This window comes from Pristis pectinata, chromosome 5 (genome assembly GCF_009764475.1).
Source record: "Pristis pectinata isolate sPriPec2 chromosome 5, sPriPec2.1.pri, whole genome shotgun sequence".
Taxonomy (NCBI): domain Eukaryota; kingdom Metazoa; phylum Chordata; class Chondrichthyes; order Rhinopristiformes; family Pristidae; genus Pristis; species Pristis pectinata.
In genome coordinates, this window is record NC_067409.1 from 44,688,935 (window position 1) to 44,709,998 (window position 21,064).

A 21,064-nucleotide genomic window follows, 5' to 3' on the forward strand; every position below is an offset into this window, starting at 1 on the left:
ATAAAGATGGTTGGGCCTATGACACTGCCTTGAGGAACTAAAAGTAATGTCCTAGGGCTGGAATGATTGACTTCCTACAACTGTAACCAGATTCCTTTTGTGATGATATGATTCCAGTTACTGAATTGTTTTCTTTTTTGATGTCCATCGACTTAAGTTTTACAAGGTTATCTTGATGCTCTACCCAGTCAAATGCTACCTTGCCGTCAGTTTTTGTTGCATGAACCAGGCAATGGTGAATAGGTTAATGGCAAGTGAATGCTGCAAGAGTGTCCAGAACTAAGGAGCACAGTTTCAGAATAAGTGGTCACCATTTCAGACAAATGAGGAGGAATTTCTAAAGAGTCATGACTCTTGGAATTCTTGACCCCCTGAGAGCTGTCGAGGGGTTATAGAATGTATTCAAGGTTGAGACTGATAGATTTAAATGACAGTGGATCCAAAGGTATGGTCAGAGAAGAGGATTGTGTCGTTGAGGCCAAGGTTAGATTAGCCTTGATTGTATTGAATGGTGGAGCAAACTCGGGGCCAGTTGGCCAATTTGTGTTTTGCATCTGTAAGGAACGTGCTATTAGGAAAGCCCACAAAAAGAAAAATGACATTATACATTTTGTTTAATGACAGTGGTATTTAAGAGGATTATTGGTGCTGAGAAAGAAGTCATTGGTTTACTTTGCACTTAATGAGTTAATTCAGAAGTGGTTGGTTTGGGCAGGAAGAAAGGGCAGTCTGGCAGCACTTGAATGGTCCTGCCAGAACTGAGCAGTGGATGGCTAAACAAATTGTGTGCCAAAAATGCTCTGAGACATGGTAACTCTCTGTTGTGGGAAACCAACACAATGCTATCTCAGAATCGGGTTTACTATCACTGACTTGTATGACGTGAAATTTGTTGTTTTGTGGCAACAGTACAGTGCAAAGACATAAAAATTATTATAAATTACAAAATAAATAAGAACAAAACAAAGGAATAATGAGGTGGTGTTCATGGATTCGTGGACCATTCAGAAGTCTGATGGTAGAGGGGAAGAAACTGTTCCTAAATTATTGAATGTGGGTCTTCAGACTCCTGTACCTCCCCGATGGTAATAACGAGAGGAGGGCATGTCCCGGATGGTCAGGGTCCATAGTGATGAATGCCACCTTCTTGAGACACTGCCTTTTGAAGTTGTCCTTGATGGTGGAGGGGGTTGTGCCCGTGATGGAGCTGGCTGAGTCTACAACCTTCTGCAGCCTCTTGTGATCCTGTGCATTGGAGCCTCCATACCAGGCGGTGATGCAACCAGTCAGAATGTTCTCCACTGTACATCTGTAGAAATTTGCAAGAGTCTTTGACATACCAAATCTCCTTAAACTCCTAATGAAATAGAGCCGCTGGCGTGCCTTCTTCATGATTGCATCAATGTGTTGGGCCCAGGATAGATTCTCTGAGATGTTGATGTCCAGGAACTTGAATCTACTCACCCTTTCCACCACTGACCCGTCAATGGTGCGTGTTCTCCCGACTTCCCCTTCCTGAAGTCCACAATCAGTTCTTTGGTCTTGCTGACGTTGAGTGCAAGGTTGTTGTTGCAATACCACTGAATGATATTTTACCAACAATAGTGATGCCATCTGGGTATTTATAGATGGTGTTTGAGCTTTGCCTAGCTATACAGTCATGAGTGTAGAGAGAATAGAGCAGTGGGCTAAGCACGCATCCTTGAGGTGTACCTGTGTTGGTTGTCAGTGAGGAGGAGATGTTATTGTTCCGCACTAACTGTGGTCTCCCAATAAGGACGTCGAGGATCCAGTTGCAGAGGGAGGTACAGAGGCCCAGGTTTTGAAGCATGTTGATTTAGCACTGAGTGGATGATGGTGTTGAAAGCCGAGCTGTAATTGATGAACAGTGGCCTGACGTATGTTTTGCTGTTGTCTAAGTGCTCCAAAGGAGAGTGGAGAGCCAATGAGATTGCATCTGCTGTTGTGGTCGTAGATGAATTGCAGCAGATCCAGGTCCTAGCTCAGGCAGCTGTTAATCCTAGCCATAACCAACCCCTCGTAGCATTTCATCACAGTAGATGTGAGTGCTACTGGGTGATAGTCGCTGAGGCAGCTCACCCTGCTCTTGGGCACCAGTATGATTGCTGCCCTTTTGAAGGAGGTGGGAACCTCAGACCGCAGTAGTGAGAAGTTGAAGATGTCCTTGAACACTCCAGCCAGTTGGTCTGCACAAATTTTCAGTACCCAGCCAGGTACACCCTCGGGGCCTGACGCTTTGTGAGGGCTCACCCTCTTGAAGGATGTTCTCACATTGGCCTGAGACAGAATCACAGGGTCGCTGGATGCCGTGGGGATTTGCACAGGTCTAGTGTTGTTCTTCCTTTCAGAGTGTGCATAAAAGGCATTGAGCTCATTCGGGTTATTCCTTCAATTTTCCTTTCAGTTGATTATTCTATCAATTTTTATCTATCAAAGGTTCACAGGTTGCTATCACAGGAGAAATCCAATGCATGTAGAGTAAATGGCAGGATCCTTTGGTGCATTGATGTGTAGACCGATCTTGGAGTGCAAGTCCATAGCTTCCTGAAAGTGGCAACACAAGTAGATAGGGAGGGTAAAGAAGGCATATGGCATACTTGCTTTCGTGGGTCGAGGCAGTAAGTATAAAAGTTGGGAAGTCATGTCGCAGCTGTATAAAACTTTCGTCCTACCACATTTCGACAGCTGTTTGCAATTCGGGTCGCTGGATTATAGGAAGGATGTGGAGGGGGTGCAGAACAGGTTCTTCAGGATGTTGCCTGGATTGGAGAGCATTAGCTATAAGGAGAAGTTGGACAAACTTGCATTGTTTTCTCTGGAGTGTCGGAGGCTGAGGGGTGACCTGACAGAAACTTATGAAAGGCTTATATAGGGTAGACAGTCAGTCTGTTCCCCAGGGTGGAAATGTCAAATACTAGAGGGCATAGCTTTAAGGTGAGGAGGTGAATGTTTAAAGGAGATTTATGAGAAGTTTTTTTTTAACAGAGTGGTGGGTGCCTGGAACGCCCTGCCAGAGGAAGTAGTGGAAGCAGATACAAACCAACATTTGAGAGGCATTTAAACAAGCACATGAACAAGCAGGGGATAGAGGGATGTAGACCATGTGCAGGCAGATGGGATTAGTTTAGATCGGCATCATGGTCAGCCAGACATTGTGGGCTGAAGGGTCAGTTCCTGTGTTGTACTGTTCTTTTTTTTAAACAAAAATGTTCAATGTCTTCCTGAATGCCCTATTGCATTTTGAGTGGTCACAGACCAAAGATTCCTAGCTGCTGATGAGGATATTGCGTTTTCTTCAAGGTCTCGAGCATTTCTTCTCCTCTTGAAAATGTCTTGCAATGTCAGAGGTCTGAATAAGCTGCCTGTCTTGGTGTTAGGCACTTGGATGATGTGACCTGGCTCAGCATAAATAGAACCTCTGTGCTGGCCTGTGTGTTTGTTTGTTTATCTTTCCTAAGGGTAGGGAGGATTTTGTGGAGGTGGTGTCAGTAGTATCTCTCCAGTGAATTTGAAATTCCTACTCTGCTGCCCAGTATGCATTGAGCATAGTGCTGGGTTTGAGGTCTTGTTAATCTTGAGGTCACCCTCAACATTAGATCACATCATCTAGATGTTGATCTCCTAACTTCTGCAACTTGGCTCACTTGGACTTCCAAAGAATCCCATCAGGATCAAATCATTCTACAGTTACATTTCTTCTAAAAGAATTAAATCCCTGCTAAATTTCAGTTTTATTTAGACAGTAACATGATAGTTCACATGAGATCTCGCCAAGGATGTACTTGATCCTTTGAAGAGCCCCACCCTTGTAAGGAAATCTTGCATTTGTGGAAGACTTTCGTTCTAACCATGACTCAGGTGGGAGTTGTGCCTTGGAATGAAAAGCTTGTAGGTTCAAGCAGGACTGTAGACATGTGAGCACAAATTACAGGCTGACGCATCAATGTAACACTGAGTTAGTGTTACAACAGCAGAGATGCTTCCTTCTAGATTAAACATTAGACATTAAATTTATTCCAGGGTTCTCTGAAGAAGAGTAAGGATCTCCCTGGTGTTTGTAACTTGGTGCCTTCGGAAACTGCTCCCATTTAAACAGTATTTGATTTTAAAGTTTTCGTCATTGTTTTCAAATCCCTCCGTTGTTTTGTCCTTCCCTATACCTGAAATCTGTCAGCTTGGAGATGCCTTAACTCCAATTTCAGTCTCCTAGAGCATCCTGAAATTTGATCACTCCACCATAGCCAGCTGTGCCTTCAGTATTTGATTGTCTTTTCTAAAATTAATACTAAGCCATACAAAGAGATTGTAATCAGGCAGCATTCCCATGAAGTGCCTCAGATCTTTGTATTATGGTAAAGGTGCAATATAAATGCTTGTAGTGGTTGTCATTCTTTCTCCTTTCCCTTCTCTTCCTACACCATCATTGTCTTGCTCAATACCTCCCTAACTAGCATCCGTGGATATGAAATTGGTGCAGTAGTTAAGTTACAAAACCAGTAATCCAGAGATGTGAGTTCAAATCCCACCATGGTAGCTGTGAAATTCAGTTACAATTAATAATCTGGATTTTTTTTAAAGAAAATGACTAGCCATTAATATTAATGAACACAAAATATCTACAAGTTTGTCATATGCTCATTTGGTTCACTAATGCCCTTACTGGGTGTGACTCCAGGCCTAAAACAAATGTTTCTCAGTTGCCCTTTGGTTATAACATACCTGCCATCTTAAAACAAAGATAAAACCAGGTGGGCCACCAGCATTTAACTACCAGGTTTTCCATAGACGCTCCCGGTCCATTCAACCTTGCAGTCTCATGCGCACGCACGGGGACTAGCACCTAAATTGAGAGAGGTGTTCCGTAGATTCACGGCCAGCAGCTTGACTGTCATATTCAGGGAATCGTACCTGGTGTACCCTGACTCCTCCAGCACAGTCCCTGCAGAGATGATGGTGCAGTGATATGAAGGGAAGAGAGTAGCACTGGTAGTCTTCAACATCTTGCTTCAGGTGCCTCTTTCAGTGGTGACTTTGGTAGGAATCGTTATGGAGACAAACGTCCTAACTTCAGATTGAGGATGCCATCCATTGTGCTATGTGGCACTATAATTGCCCTAAATGGGATTGAGTCAACAGATCTTGCAGCTCAAAACAGAGTTTCGATGAGGCACTACGGGCCGTCAATAACAGCAGAAATGTACACTGCCACAATCTGCAGCATCTTGGACCTGCATATTCTCTCTCCCAGTTGGTTGGGGGGATCAACCCTGGTTCAATGAAGAGTGCAGAAGGTCATGCTGGAAGCTGCACCTAATGTACATAAAAATGAGGTGCCAAGTGGTGAAGTTGCAGCATAGAAAACAGCCAAAGCATCAGGCCAAGCAGTCCCACAACTAATGGATCAGATCAAAGCTCTACAGATCTGCCACACCTAGTTCTGAATGGTGGTGGACAATCAAATCTCTAATGGGAGATGGTGGCCACAAGAACATCTCCATCCTTAATAATGGCAGGAACTGACTTGAGTGCTAAAGCATTTGCAGCTAAGGTCAGCCAGAAGTGCTGAGTCGATAATCCATTTTTGTATCCTTCTGAGATCCCCACCATGGACTCCATCTATACTTCTCGCTGCCTCGATAAGGTAAAGCAGCCAGCATAATTAAAGACTCCATCCACCCCCGGACATTCTGTCTTCCACTACCCCCCCCCCCCCCCAAAATTGGGCAGGAGACACAGAAACCTGAAAGCACATACCACCAGGTTCAAGGACAGCTTCTATCCCGCTGTTATAAGACTTGAATTGGTATTGGTTTATTATTGTCACTTGGACCAAGGTACAGTGAAAAACTTGTCTTGCATACCGATCGTACAGGTCAATTCATTACACAGTGCAGTTACATTGAGTTAGTACAGAGTGCATTGATGTAGTACAGATAAAAACAACAGTACAGAGTAAAGTGTTACAGCTACAGGGAAAGTGCAGTGCAATAAGGTGCAAGGTCACAACAAGGTAAATTGTGAGGTCATAGTCCATCTTATTGTATAAGGGAACCGTTCAATAATCTTATTACAGTGGGGTAGAAGCTGTCCTTAAGTCTGGTGGTACGTGCCCTCAGGCTCCTGTATCTTCTACCCGATGGAAGAGGAGAGAAGAGAGAATGTCCTGGGTGGGTGGGGTCTTTGATTATGCTGGCTGCTTTGCCAAGACAGCGAGAGGTAAAGACAGTCCAAGGAGGGGAGGCTGGTGTCCGTAATGCGCTGGGCTGTGTCCACAACTCTGCAGTTTCTTGCGGTCCTGGGCAGAGCAGTTGCCATTCCAAGCTGTGATACATCCAGATAGGATGCTTTCTATGGTGCATCAGTAAAAGTTGGTGAGAGTCAAAGGGGACAAACCAAATTCCTTTAGCTTCCTGAAGAAGTAGAGGCACTAGTGAGTTTTCTTGGCTGTGGCATCTATGTGATTCGACCAGGACAGGCTGTTGGTGATGTTCACTCCCAGGAACTTGAAGCTGTCAACCCTCTCAACCTCAGCACCATTGATGTAGACAGGTGCATGTACACCACCCCCTTTCCTGAAGTCAATGACCAGCTCTTTTGTTGACATTGAGGGAAAGGTTGTTGTCATAACACCAGTCCACTAAGCTTTCCATCTCCTTCCTGTACTCCAAATCATCGCTGTTTGAGATACGGCCTACAACGGTGGTATCATCTGCAAACCTGTAGATGGAGTTAGAGCAGAATCTGGCCACACAGTCATGAGTGTATAGGGAGTAGAGTAGAGGGCTGAGGACGCATGGTTCCCTAGTACGATAAAATGGACTTTTGACCTCAATCTACCTCGTTATGACCTTGTACCTTTTATTGTGTACCTGCACTGCATGTTCTCTGTAGCTGTTACACTTTACTCTGCATTCTGTTGTTGTTTTACCTTGCACTACCTCAATGCACTGGGTAATGAATTGATCTGTATGAATGGTATGCAAGACAAGTTTTTCACTGTACCTCAGTACATGTGACAATAATATTGCAATTCCACCGAAGATTGTCTTTGTCCAATTGAATATCAGGAAATGGCTGAGAGCACTGGATACAACAAAGGCTAATGGGACAGGACCATCTCAGCTGTGGTCTGCAGAACTAGCTATACTACTAGCCAAGCTTTTCCAGTACATAACAACAGCTCAATTATTTGACATTGTGGAAAATTACCAAGCTACACGCTGTTCACAGAAAACAGGACAAATCAATTCTGGCTAATTTCCGCACACTCAGGTCAGCAAAGTGATGGAAGGTGTTTATAGATGATGCTGTCAAATGGCTTCTTGTTCTCCAATATCCTGCTCACTGAAGCCCAGTTTGACTTTGGCCAACATGTGGATCCAGAGTTCATCACAGTCTTAGTCCAAATATACACCCAAGAGCTGAATTCCAGAGATGAAGTGAGAATGATATCGAGGCAGCATTTGACTGACTGTAACCTCAGAGCCATGATGAAACTAAACTGAAATCAAGGGGAATAAACTCCAGTGACTAGAGTCAAAGCTTGCACAATGGAAGGTGGTTTTGGTTGGAGGTTAATAATCCCTGACCCATAATCTTGAGATCTAGAGGGCAGATGCCTGTGTTTGACGATCTTCAACTTGTTCATCAGTTGCCATCCTTTCATTATAAGGTCAGAAGTGGGGACTTTTGGTAATGATTCTGCAATATTCAATTCCATTTTGCAAGTCCTCTACAAATGAAGCAGCCCATGCCTGCATAAAGAAAAACCTGGACAGCATCCAATAGCAAGTCATAATCATGCCACTAAAGTGCCAGGCAATGACCATCTCCAACAAGTGAGAGTCTAAACACCGACCCTCAACTTTCACGGGCTAAGTTCCCAAACGATCAACATTCCAGAGGTTGCTATTGACCAGAAACTCAACTGGACCAGTTACATAAATACTGTGGCTACAAGAGCAGGTAATGAGCCAGGTATTCTGCCATGAATGACTCTCTGCCTGACACCTGAAAGCCTTTCCACAATTTGTAAGACACATCAGGAGCTTAACGGAATATTCTTCACTTTTTGCTTGATCTGAGAAGGTTGAGGATTGAACTGACGAGAGTCTGTGTTTTGGGACTATAACAATGGATTACTTTCACTGGCCATCAAGATGGAAACCAATAGATACCAATCTGAAATCATGAAGACAGATTTCAAATGCCAGAATCTGGAGCAACAAGCTGCTTGAGGAACTTAGTGGATCAGGCAGCATCTGTAAGGGAGGAATTGTTGATGTTTAGCAATCTAAATTCAGAATTTACATAGATGGTAGTTAGGATGTGGAATACTTTGCCACAAAAAAACCTGCCATCATTTCTTGTTTGAAATGGAACTGTGCACTTGTAAAAGAGAATACTGAAGGGTATAGAGTATGCAGGATATGGATGAGGTGCTTCATATAGAGCAAAACATCAGACTTGATGGGGGCTGAATGCCCTATTTCTGATCAATAATAGTTTGCCACTCCTATAATTACCTGGTGCTAGAGCTCCTGTGGTGAACACGAGTATAGAATGTTCATGCAGTACAAGCTGGTGAAACCAAGCACAGAATTTACTTCACAGGTGGCCTGAGTAAATAAGTGATCCTAACCATTTTTCCAAAGTATGTAGGAATTGGGCTAATTTGGAATATAGTTGTAATTATTCTGTAAACACATCCTCTGCCTAAGAGACTGCTGAAAAAATGTGGGGGCATTTTCAAAAGGTTTTCAGTTTCCAGCTGGTCAAAAGTACATAATTGTGCCACCTAAACTCACAACTCGTATGAAATAAACTTCCATTTCATGCACCTCTCAGTCACTACCCAAATTGTATCCAGAATTTAAACCCGTGGAATATCTTGTCTGCTTGGTAGACAAGATAAAGTTCCTTACAAATTAACAAACACTTTCATATGTTGACCAGAATTCACTGCTCCAAGATGGCAGTGGAATGCTCCTCTTCCAACTTTCTCTTTCTGACACTGATTCCCAACTCTTAATCTACCCCATACTTAGTAAATAAGTATAATTCTTGTGAATTGGTATGTGCATGTTTTATTAATAGTTTACAACATTTGTATTGATCTCTGTATTTATGTTGCGTGCTACCAAGAAAACTGTTGTTATCTTACAGCACCTAATTAAATTGCTGAAATCAGTGAGGAAACAAATTGTGTTTTCTGCTTCACACAGTTATAAAGCTGACAGGTTGAATGTATTATTAGAACATTTTAAATGTAAAAGAGAACTCTGATGGTAAATGAGAATTATAAGCCCATAAATACTACAGAAAAGTAGTATTTTCAAGGCTACTAATTTGGCTATTATTGAGGATGGATTTTGAAGGGAGGAGTTAGAAAGAAGCAATTTTAATTGGAAAGAAAAGGAAGAATTTAGATGGAAAGAAAAATCTTAAGGTGATTGGAGGAAAGTGCAGGGGGGATATCAGAGGTAAGTTTTTTTTTACACGGTGGGTGCATGGAACGCGCTGCCAGGGGTGGTGGTAGAGGCAGATACATTAGGGACAATTAAGAGACTCTTAGGCACATGGATGATAGAAAAATGGAGGGGTATGTGGGAGGGAATGTTTAGATTGATCTTAGAGTAGGTTAAAAGGTTGGTACAACATCGTGGATTGAAGGTCCTGTACTGTGCTGTAATGTTCTATGTTATAAAGCAATAGCATTTTTACAATCTGTAGAAGAAGTCACAAGCTAGGGGTATAGGATATGAAAGCATTGGGTGGTTATCACTTACACTTGGCAAATCTACTTTAACTGCTGTTTGTCACCCTTGTCAGGGCACAACAATTGCAGGAGAACAGGACTAGGGCATTGTACTGCTTCAACTTGTTCTTCCATTTACGGGTTCCTGACTGATACCTGACCTAACTCTGTGCCTGCTATGACTTCATATCCTTTAACACCTGAGATAGGGAAAATCCATCTCGTATCTTAAATTATAAAATGAGCATATACCTGCTCGTTGTAAGAGGGAGTTGCACTTGGCTGTCACTCTTTACATGAAGAAGCATTTACTAACTTTTCCATTGGCTACCTCTGATTTTTGTTTAAAGTTTCCTCTTTCTCCTAGACTTCCCCACCAGCCAAAAGATTTCCAGCTATGACACCAATTGTTTAAAATCCTTAAATTCCAATTAAATTGCTCTTTAAACTTCTGGTTATTATTCTAGGGAAGTCAAATGCATTTTACATAATAGTTCTTTGTAATCTAACCCCTGGAGTCCTGGAATAATTCTGGTCAATCTTTGCTGCACTTCCAAAACAAATATAATCTTTTGTGGTCCTTTGTGATCCAAGGTTAAGAAATGAGGAAAAAATATTCTGGAAAGATGGTCATTGATGCAATTTATTTGGGTGGCATGGGAATTAGTACAGTATCCCCATTGTCATGTTCCCAAAGCAAAATGTTTGTTTAAAATATTAAGAATCTTTTCACAACTAGATTGTCTCCAGTCAGTGGGGAAAGAAGGTTTTAACATAAACAGCACACTGCACTGCGACTAAGTTAAATACGTTGTGCACATGTATCGTTAGATGTGAAGCAGTTGTCAGTATCTTCAGTCTAGATACTTCAGTCTGGGCTTTGCAGTCAACTAAAATCTTTGCTAGATTCAGTAGACTAACGTATTACATTGTTAATGGTTCTAGAGCATATAAATTTGAGTATGGAGGAATGGAGGGAACCATATACAGGTACATTTTGGAACAAATAAAGATAGCAAAAATCTTGGTTCAGCAACAATTCCAAGGAGCTGTACAATAACACTTCCATATCTTGACAACTCTGCATATGCAAGGATAAGAAAGCAACTTTTTCATTTGTGGATTGGAAGACAGCTGTTGTGGGGCCTTCAGGCTTGCATCTGACTAATAAATTCTAATACTCTTCTTAAATTGTGGTAATATTGCCAAGTTAAACCTGCTTTCAAATTTTGATTTGTGCTCTATCTGTGTTTGGAATTGTGCATTTAAAATGTGACCATAAATTAGAGCTGCTGTTTGCTGATTGCAGTATTTATTAGTACAGCTATTCCTCTCCAACCACTACCTAAAAATCTATGCTATGCTTCCATTTCAGCCACAAATATTCTTCTGACAAGTGAGTCACCTCTGGGAGATATTAAGATAGTTGATTTTGGCCTTTCTAGAAGGATCAATAATAACGAAGAGCTAAGGGAAATCATGGGAACACCCGAATACGTAGGTAGGTGATCTAAGTTCACGCTTACTGGAGCTACAGCCACATAACTCAAAGAATTTGTGAATTCTCCAAAACCACGTCATGCATTGCATTTTATTTTAATTTGCTTGAGTTCACAAAATAATGTGCTTTTTTTTTAAAAACAAAAATCCAATCCAAGAGGAATTCTCAGCAGGAATACAGCACAGAGGGAAAACATTTGGCCCATTGGGCATATCCCCTCAGTAGAGCAATACAATTTATTCCATTCCTTTCTTTCTCCGTAGCATTGCATGAATACTTGATTAAAAAGAATATTTTTTTAAAGTTGCATTTGTATTTATTCCACCGCCCTTTCTGATCAGAACAAATAACCATGTTCTTTAAAAAGACATCCTTGTTACCTCTAGATGTGACTATTCTAATGATTACTCTCATTCCATATACAATCATTAAACATTTTGCTGCCCTTGTCCTAACTTGCTGTTGCATTCACTTATCACCCTGTGCTCACCTACAAACATTGTTTAATTTTAAGGTTCTCATCCTTGTTTCTAAATCCCTCCATGACCTTGCCCCTTCCCATCTCTGTATAGTAACCTCAGAGCTATAGTATATTGCTTAATAGTCCCTAAATTTAACTGCATTACCTAGATGCCAAGACCCTGAACTCTGGAATAACCTTCATAAACATCTGTGTGTTTTGCAAGGTGTTCCTTAAACCTTGGTTATCTAGCCTAGTATCTGCTTACGTAGCTCAAGGTCTAACTTCATAATGCTCCTGTGAGACGCCTTTTGCAAAATTTTGCTCATTAAAACCACTTGGTATATTTTGCTACACAAATATATTATCCAACACTCATCTATATTAAATTGCACTTGCCATAGCTGTTCATTTCACCAGTGTTCCCTGTTACTTTGACTTTTAATTCCCTTTGACTGTTACCGCCATTGTTTACATTTTGTATATTGTGGAATAAAAAAACCTGAATATTTAAATAGGGGTGATTAATTTTGAATATACCAGAAGTATGTACTGTATATTGCAGTGTACATTTCTTTCACTAGTTGATGGATTTGATGTTCTATAATTTCCTTCAAACCAGTCATTGCTGTAGCTACAATGGTAGTTGGCCTATTTTCAACACTGGTGGTCCAGTAGACACTTTCTCTCCTCCCTCTTGTGCTGTCTGGTGTAAGAGCACAAGAAATAGAAGCAGGAATAGGACATTTGACACTGCTCTGCTGATCTTGTACCTCGTGTTACTTTTCTATTTCCCACACCACTTGATTCACTGTGTGCCCCAAAATTTATGGATCTTGACCTTCAATATACACAACCACCTAAGCATCTACAGTTCTGGAGCAGAGAATTTCAAAGATTTGCCACCCTTTTTACTCAAAGAAATTTCTCCTCCTTATGAGTCCCCATTTCAAGACATGCCAGCTAGAGGCAGTTGCCTCTTGCCACCCACTCTATCAAATCTTCTCAGATCTTGGTGTGATTTGATGAGATCACCTGTCACTCTTCCAAACTTAGTTCAAGAAAACCTGCCCTATGTGACCAGACATATTGTCCACCTCCTTTCTGTGAAGATAACACATGGTCCAGTAATGTGGATTATACCAAATTTTAAAACCTGCTGTTATCATTTTATGTTCAAAGAATTGGTTACTTCTCTGATACAAATCTTGATTTTTTTGGTTTCTGTGGTATATTGGGAGGAAAGTTGCACCGTGCAACACACATTGGCTGTTTGTGGTGTCTAATAAATTTGCCTTTAAATCTGTGTTATTTTCCTCCTTTTACAGCTCCTGAAATTTTAAATTATGAGCCAATTAGCACTGCAACAGATATGTGGTAAGTAAAATCTAAGTGTGACTTTGAAAAATCATGCTGCAATTAAATTGGTTGAAGCTGCTGCTGATGATAACTTTTCTCTCCAGGAGTATAGGTGTTCTTGCATATGTCATGCTGACAGGGATCTCACCTTTCCTGGGAGATGACAAGCAAGAAACTTTTCTGAACATTTCTCAGATAAATCTCAGTTTTACAGATGAAGATTTTGAGCACGTCTCCAAAGAAGCCATTGACTTCATTAAGTCGCTTCTTGTTAAGGAGCCTGAGTAAGTTGTTAATTTCATTGTGTTCATACTTTTTTTACTGATGCTATTGCCAAACCTTTTGAAGCCATCCTAGTCGGTAGCAACTTGTGCTTAATTTATATTTTGCATATCCAGGTCAGGAGTAACGAGTTGCAGTGGCATAGCTGTTATCTTAGTCCTCAGTGCTACAGTGGGTGGTCTTCAGATGCTGAGCCAGTGGTTCAAATGTTTTAAAGTGCTTTTATGCTTGGGTGGGTCAATGAAAGCTGAAGCTAATTTTTAACTTTGTTTTAATCAGTTAGAATGAGTTCCTACAAATCCCATTTTCATAATTTTTAAACTTGCATTATACATCTTTCAACGTGCTATCTGTTGCTTGAGCTTTTGGGCTTTCTAAATGGCATTTCTAAATCTCAAGAATCTTGTCTCCACATTATAATGGTTGAACTAGATTATTGCCTTGACTAGAATTAGCAGTAAACTATTGAAATGTTCCGGACTAAATGTGACTTCTTTTTTAACAAACCTAGTTAGAAAGTCAACAGTTCAAATTCTTGTATCACTTGTCTATTTTTGTTGTGGGGGTGGGTGGGTGGTTGAATGTGTGAGATAATACCAAATGCCCTGCCTCCAATCCCCCATTCCATCCTGTGAAAACTGTGTAGGGACTTTCCCCAACTTCATCCCTACCCTTGTACACTACAAGCAGGAACTTTACCACCCCACGTGTTCAGTGGGAACTTTATTTGATTGGATGTTGCGCAGCAGTTCTAGCATGACTGCTGTCAAGACCCTGATGAGCAGAGCCTCCCTGGTGTGTAAGGTACTGGACTTGGGCAGGACTGACAAATGAAGAGCTGGGGTTGGTGTTGGCCGGGAGACTGTCCATGGCAATGAGTGAAATGGAAATCTGAAAGGAGAGAATGGATAGTGGTGAACAGTGTAGATCAGTGAAGGTGATAAAAGTGACAGCTAGTAATAACAGAGAAGGAAGGAAATGACTGTAAAAGTGGTAACAAAAAAATTAATGAAAACTAACCATTGTGGATTCAAACCTACCCTTTATTCTCACAAGGGATACCCTTACTTCAATGTAGCAAAAAAAAACTTGTCTCTTCACTATTTTCCCTTGATTTTGAGTGGAAAAACTATTGCTTATTAGCCAAACCCAGATAACTGAATTTTCACTGTGTTCTCTAGTTACTGTCTTTCTAGATGCTTGTGTAAGTTTTTTTGCGAGAGGGTGGTGGGCAGTTTTTAATTTATTTTTTTTTTTTTTTGGTTTGCCATGCATGTTATTGCAGGTTTGGGTATTAATGAGAATCGCTTATTGACAGTTTACAGGTCTGTACTAAGGACTCCAAAACTAATTGTGCTTTGCTCCTTTCTCAATCTTCTATCTTCATTTACCTCAAACATTCCTTTGAATGCTGCTGATGTAAATGCCTTGGCCCTCTTTGCTGCAAAGCATTTTGTTTATGGAAAAAAAATCAGGGGAAGTAGTCTATCAAGCACTGAATAATAGCAACATTTTCTTTGTCTTCTCTGCCCTAATGGAACTAATCCTGGTTGAAAACATCTATCCTCATCCATCGTTTGCCATTTTTGCCTTTTACCGGCATTAATCTGTGCTGTACGCCCTCAGAGGTCGACGTCCTTTCTCTAACGAGTCTCTTTTAAAATTCTACATATTTTATTGTGGTCTAATGTATTGTACAAATTTACCAAATGCAATTTATTCTCCCATTTGTAATATAATACAAACCAAGGTTTTGCATTTTGAAGTTCATTGTAGAAGTTGTGTGGTCTCTGTACTCGTCCACGCCTTTTTGTTAACGTGTATTCTCTCATTCCGTCATTTACCTCTGAAAATGCACTGTTGTCCATATTACATTGTGATGTCCAGCTGTTTCTCCATTCTACTAACCAGTCCTCGTCTTCAGGGAGTCTTCTGATGTCCTCCTCATATGTCCTCCAGCCACTATTTCTGTTTTGTTTACAAACTTTGTGATCGAGTTCTTTATGATCAAATTCAAATTTTCTTACAACCTTATAATGACCCTTGAGGAACACCACTTTCAACCCTTCTTCAATTTCAGCTGCATCTATGTAGTGACAAGCCACATTACCTGTTATTTGATTTTTGTTGCTACACTTGCAGGGAAATTTAACTAATATTTTCTGCTGTATCTACTTTCTTTGGCAGAGAACGAGCTTTAGCTGAGGAATGTCTTGAACACCCATGGTTGGCACATGAATGTGATGAAACTGGATTTGTCACTGAAAACTCGGTTGGCACTCTTGAGTCCACAGTTTCAGAAGAATCAGAAAGGCAAAGTCAAGAAACTGAGGAGCTCATTGTCATGGCGTCATACACACTGGGACAGTGTAGACAGTCTGAGAAGGAAAACCTAAAAACTGACCAGAAGGCCATTTCCAAACGCTTCAAGTTTGAAGAGCCTTTCAATACCTTACAGGAGATTTCAGGAGAGTTTATCTATTGAGTTATGGGATGAAGCACTTCATATTTGACAGTACTTTTTATTTTAATAATAGACTCTGTCACAGAAGACATCTGTTTCCTCTACAGATACTCGAGTAGAAACCATTTAATGTCTAAACACCAAAAACTAATGTGCCTATTTTATGGATTTAATGTGTGAGAAATGCTCAGACTAAAGCCAAGCAGAGAGCCGGAAGAGGTAGTATATAATTGAAGTACATTCCTCAGTATGCAGCTCAGAGTTGATGTTGGTTTCACAAAAGGTGGCTGGCTGTGTCTTATAGGGGAATTATTGGTTCTATTTGCACAGTGGGTGGTGAGCAATTTGTGGGGGGTGGTGATGAAAAGCTCTTTAGTTCTTAATCGATCCTTTAAGCCATTGTACAATTAGCAATACATTTTAAATGTGCAGTACTTGTGAATAACGCACTTGATATTTAGCTGGGAATCTAAAAAAATACCTGTTTTTCCCCATAAATTGTTCACAAATAATGCATGTTTGACTTTGTTAGACTGGAACTATTCACAACATTCCTTAAATTTTTTATGTATATATGAATTGCACAACTCTGGTTGATTTTCTTGATGACTTTTGTCGTACTTGATTTGTGCTACTATTTTTTTTGAATAATATTGTATTTGTATATGTATTTTTGTCCATATAATTATTTTTGTGATATTTCTCAAGATTTCAGTGATAGATGTAGTTGTTTGTGCCTTACAGATTAGAAATTAATAGAATACTCATTATGCAAAGGACTGCAAAATTAGTTTGGTTAAATGTACAGCAACTTGATTAATATTGGTAACCTGGATAACTTCTTGGAACAGTGAACAATTTTGTTGGCTTTCTGACTAGTGAGAGCTTTTACAAAATGGTTTTTCTAATTATACTCATTAACTTGCATAAACTGAATGCTGGGGACTACGATCCATATCACTCTGTGCAGACATTTAAACAGGAGTATACTTTATTGCACTGTACTGTGCAACAGTCATTAGAGAAAGTTTGTCTCTAGAAATTCAAACTAATGATTCTGTTCTTCATTTGCAAAGCAGGTTCTGTTCAGCAGCTGGTGTTCGTACCAGGTTCTTGTATTTATTCCAGTTCCTAATTCTACACCACAAAAGTATAATTTGCAACACTCTCTTCTCCATCTTCCTCTTTTTAAATATTAACTCAGGGATCCCTGAACATGGTCACATTTTAATTATTGTTTTTACAAAGTAAACATTTTTTTTTAAGGTGATCTTAGTCTTGAATCTTAAGTTTATCTTAAATTCAGTTTTTGTTAATTTCCCCCACATCCCCTTCCTCACCACCCATACACAATAAACTGCTGCTCATTCTCATGCAAATGTTAACCTGAAAATGAACAGCTGGATCGAATACTTAAAGCTCTTTTCATACTCTTAAGTGTCTAATCAGGAATGTGTTTTTTTTTCTTCCAGTCTGCAGGATTCACCTGCAAGTGGTGCTAAATACAATCTTAGCTGAAAGAGCAGTTCCTTGTGCTACTGAAGATACATTTTTTGTTTCTGTATTTAAAAAGTTAGCCAGTGTTCTTGATGTAAATTTCCCTCTAAGTTTGAGGTAGCCATATTTTCATAATTATCTTGTAACATCCGTCTTTTTCTAAACAATGTGTTGAATTTTGCCTTTATTTTCAGGACAATACTGTAAAAATTAATCAACTGCTAGCCAGTGCTTTTACCTATGATATTGTGCATACTGTATTCCATGAGGGAAAATGCAGCAGTTTCTGTACCCTTATCAAAGATGTGTATAATTCCTTTAATAAACATATCTGGATGCTTGCTTATTGATTTTTGTGGTTTGTGTATGATGTTGAGTGAAAGGCTGCTATTAAAGGGCTTAGGACTCATTGGGTTGAATCATGCTGGACCCAGACGTTTTTTTTTTCAGGAAGTGGCGGGCTACACCTGAGAGGAGTCATGCAAATAGGACCAGTCTCCTAGTAGGAAGCCTTGGCAGCAAAATGCTGAGTTCCTGTCCTTAGAATGCACTTTTTGCTCACTTTTGATGTTTTAAAAATATCTGAGACATTTAAAAGCTATTCAAATATAACTAAATTATTTTTTAAAAATTGAGGGGGGGGGAGAGAGAAAAAGAGTAAAATAACTCGCACTTTTTTTTATCTTCAAGGTCACAAATTATACTCAATGAGTCAGTATCTGACTCCTAGCTGATCTTGGACCTCTGCATTTCAACATGGAAGAATGGAAACCCAAGAAGTCCTGGAAATGATGAACCTCAAGATGCAGGTAAGCACTAATTTGCCCAAAACAAAATGCACAGCTGTAGATGCCTGACATATTCACTAACCAGGAAGTTTGACTAGTACCTTAAGCACTATAAATCATGTCAAGGCTAATCCTTGATGGAAGGATTTTGTCCATTAAATGCCTCACCTAAGTCTACTAGTGGGGAATGGTACTGCATCAGAGTGATTCAAGCGATCACCAATAATCTCCTCCATCTGTTGCAAAAGTTTTCAACAATGAGGAAAACTAGTCTGTTGATTTTAATTTGTGTAGTAACAAAAATGGCTTTTACTGGAAGTTTAATTGAAGTCGGCTGGAACAAATGATTCTTCTGTACTGATAACCAAGTGAAAAATTCCAGCTGGAAGTGTTAGACACAGCACGTGATCAATTACTGTTCAACGAGTCACTTTCAAACTTGCAACCTCCTTTTAAGATTTTGTTTTTACAAGTTGCAGTTTTTACAAGTAGCAGGTGCTCTGCTGTAGCTTGTGGGTTAGGGAATATGGAAAATCATTCAGGCTCTGCATAAAAATTGGGAAGGGGGGAATAAAAAAGAGGAAAGGGGGCAGAAAAAATGGGCTGGCAGCAGGCATCCTGAGACAAACATCCCTGTTCCATGACCTGGTTATTGCAAAACTGGAACCAGCATCACTTCACAAAAATGTACATTTATCCATGAAGATTCCAATTTGGATCTTACAACCAGTATAGAACTGCTATGGATGTCTATATGTGTGTTTTAACACTGCAGTATGTTGTGGATAGCACATTTCAGGAGGTAGTTACTCTATAGCTTGAGTATTTAGTACTGTTCTGGTCGCCACAGCAGGAAGAATGTGATTGCATCAGAGGAGCTTTGTCAATATGCTGCCAGGTATGGAGAATTGAAGCTATTGGGTGAGCTTCGGTTGTCCTCTTTGGAATAGGGGAGGGTGCTGGCAGCTTTCATTGAAGCATATAAATGGGAACGACCTATTTCCCTTGGATGAGGGGCCAAAGCTCAGGTGCCTTATGTTTATGGTAATGGTGGAAGGAGTGCTAAGGAAAAATCTTTTCATCCAGAGAGATGGGGCCTGGGACTCTCTGCCTGAAAGGGTGGTGGACACAGAAACCCTAATCACACTTTGAAGGGCTGTGACCTGTAGGACAACAAACCAAGTTGCTGAAATGTGGGATTAGGATGGGTGGCTTTTTTCATCCAGTATGGAGGCAATTGTCCAAATCATACACCTTCTATGCATATTTCAACAGTCATCTATGGACGGTCCTGCCTGAAAGTAGTTGTACAATATTTCCACTTGACCTTGCTCTACTGCTCATCCATTTATCAATGTTCATAGCCATTGGGTTAGAGGAATATCACACATTCTGCCTGGGTAGTCTACAACCCAATGGCATGAACATTGTTTTCCAATTTTAGGTAACCCTCCTGTCCTCCCATTTTTGTCTCCTTTCCCCTCAACCCACCATTCCCCACCTCCCCATTACCCATTTTTGTCCCCTCTTTTTTTCCTGGTTCCATCCACCCATTACACACACAGTTCACCCACAGGCTCCCTCACCCACCCAACTCCCCCTGGTTCTGGTTCCAGTTCCGGTTCCAGCTAGCATTTACCCCACCCTTAATGGTCCCCATTATCAGACTCCAGCACTGGTAGCCCTCTTGTGTTCCTGCTCATCTCCCTCCAGCAGCTGTCTCCTTCATAGCCTCCTCCCCCCACCTTGCTCCATCTGCCTCATCTCTCATTCATGATCTCCCAACTCCACCCCCACTCCCCTCCCCTACCTGGCGCAACCTGCCTGTCAACTTTCACCCCTCTTCAATCCACCAGTCACCTCGGATTCCTGTCTGACTACGCCCCTTCTCTTTATGCTGGCCATCTCACCGTTCCACTTTCAGTCCCGATGCAGGGTTTTGACCCCAAAAATTCCTTTCCCCCAACAGATGATGCTTGACCCACTGAGTTTCTCCAGAAGATTAGTTTATTGCTCAAGATTCCAGCATCTGCATAGTTCCCTTAGCAGGTGGGTCAGAGACCATGGGATATAGATTTAAAGTAGCTCAGAGATAGATTAAGGAAGATGACAAAAAAAAACTTATTTCTACCACTAGGCTGGTAGGGGTCTAGCACTTGCTGTCTAAAGGAGTGGTAGAGGGAGAAACCTTCATCACATTCAATTCTGTTTAAGTGTGTACCTGAAAAATTGTGACCTACAGGGCTATTGAACTACTGTTGGAAGCTGGGATTAGACTGGATAACACTTTTTCAAATGCTGCTGATTATATATTTTTTATGATTCCAGTCATTCCCTCCACCACTCTCGCACTACGGCTGTAAAAAGTATAAAAGGCAGTTACTCACCAGGCTAATCCAACACCACCTCCCAAACCTGTGTTCTCTACCAACAAGATGAACAAGGACTTGAGGTTCATGGGAACCTCACCACTTGCAAATTCCTCTCTAAGTCACACATTTGGAATATAGTGCTGTTCCTTCTTTGTTGCTGGGTCTAAATTCTGGAAATCCCTATACAATAGCAAATTATTCAGCAGAAGGACCTCAATGATTCAAGAAGGTAGTTTGCTACCACCTTCACAAAAGACTATATTGCTGACCTTGCCAGTGCTACCTGCATCCTGAAAAATTAACAAATTAAAGATCAGAGTTCCTCCACTTGTAGGATCAAGTTATAATCATCTTGACTGAAATGGCTGTTTGTGCAAGGTATTTATCTGTTGGGTCAAAGAGAGCAGTTTCCAAGAGATGCTTTTACACTGTAATGGGAATGAATTTGGTGTCTTCCTTAAGAATTAGCTTCCTAAATAGCAGCTCTGTCAAACAAATGCTTACGTAGTTTTCCAAGATGATCTGCGCAATCCTTTTGTGTAATCTATTTAATGCTGGTAGCT

The 21,064-nt window shown here is 40.7% G+C and overlaps 1 protein-coding gene across 1 annotated transcript in view; it reads left to right on the plus strand.

Annotated features, from left to right (window-relative positions):
* The window catches only part of stk17a (serine/threonine kinase 17a), an 80,361-nt gene extending 63,593 nt beyond the window's left edge, over positions 1–16,768 (plus strand). Inside the window, exons 4-7 of the mRNA XM_052016073.1 lie at positions 11,154–11,279; positions 13,068–13,116; positions 13,203–13,382; positions 15,568–16,768. Coding sequence (XP_051872033.1) covers positions 11,154–11,279; positions 13,068–13,116; positions 13,203–13,382; positions 15,568–15,865 — 653 coding nt within the window. The 3' untranslated portion in view covers positions 15,866–16,768. The remainder of the gene's footprint in view (positions 1–11,153; positions 11,280–13,067; positions 13,117–13,202; positions 13,383–15,567) is intronic.
* The last annotated feature ends 4,296 nt before the right edge of the window (positions 16,769–21,064 follow it).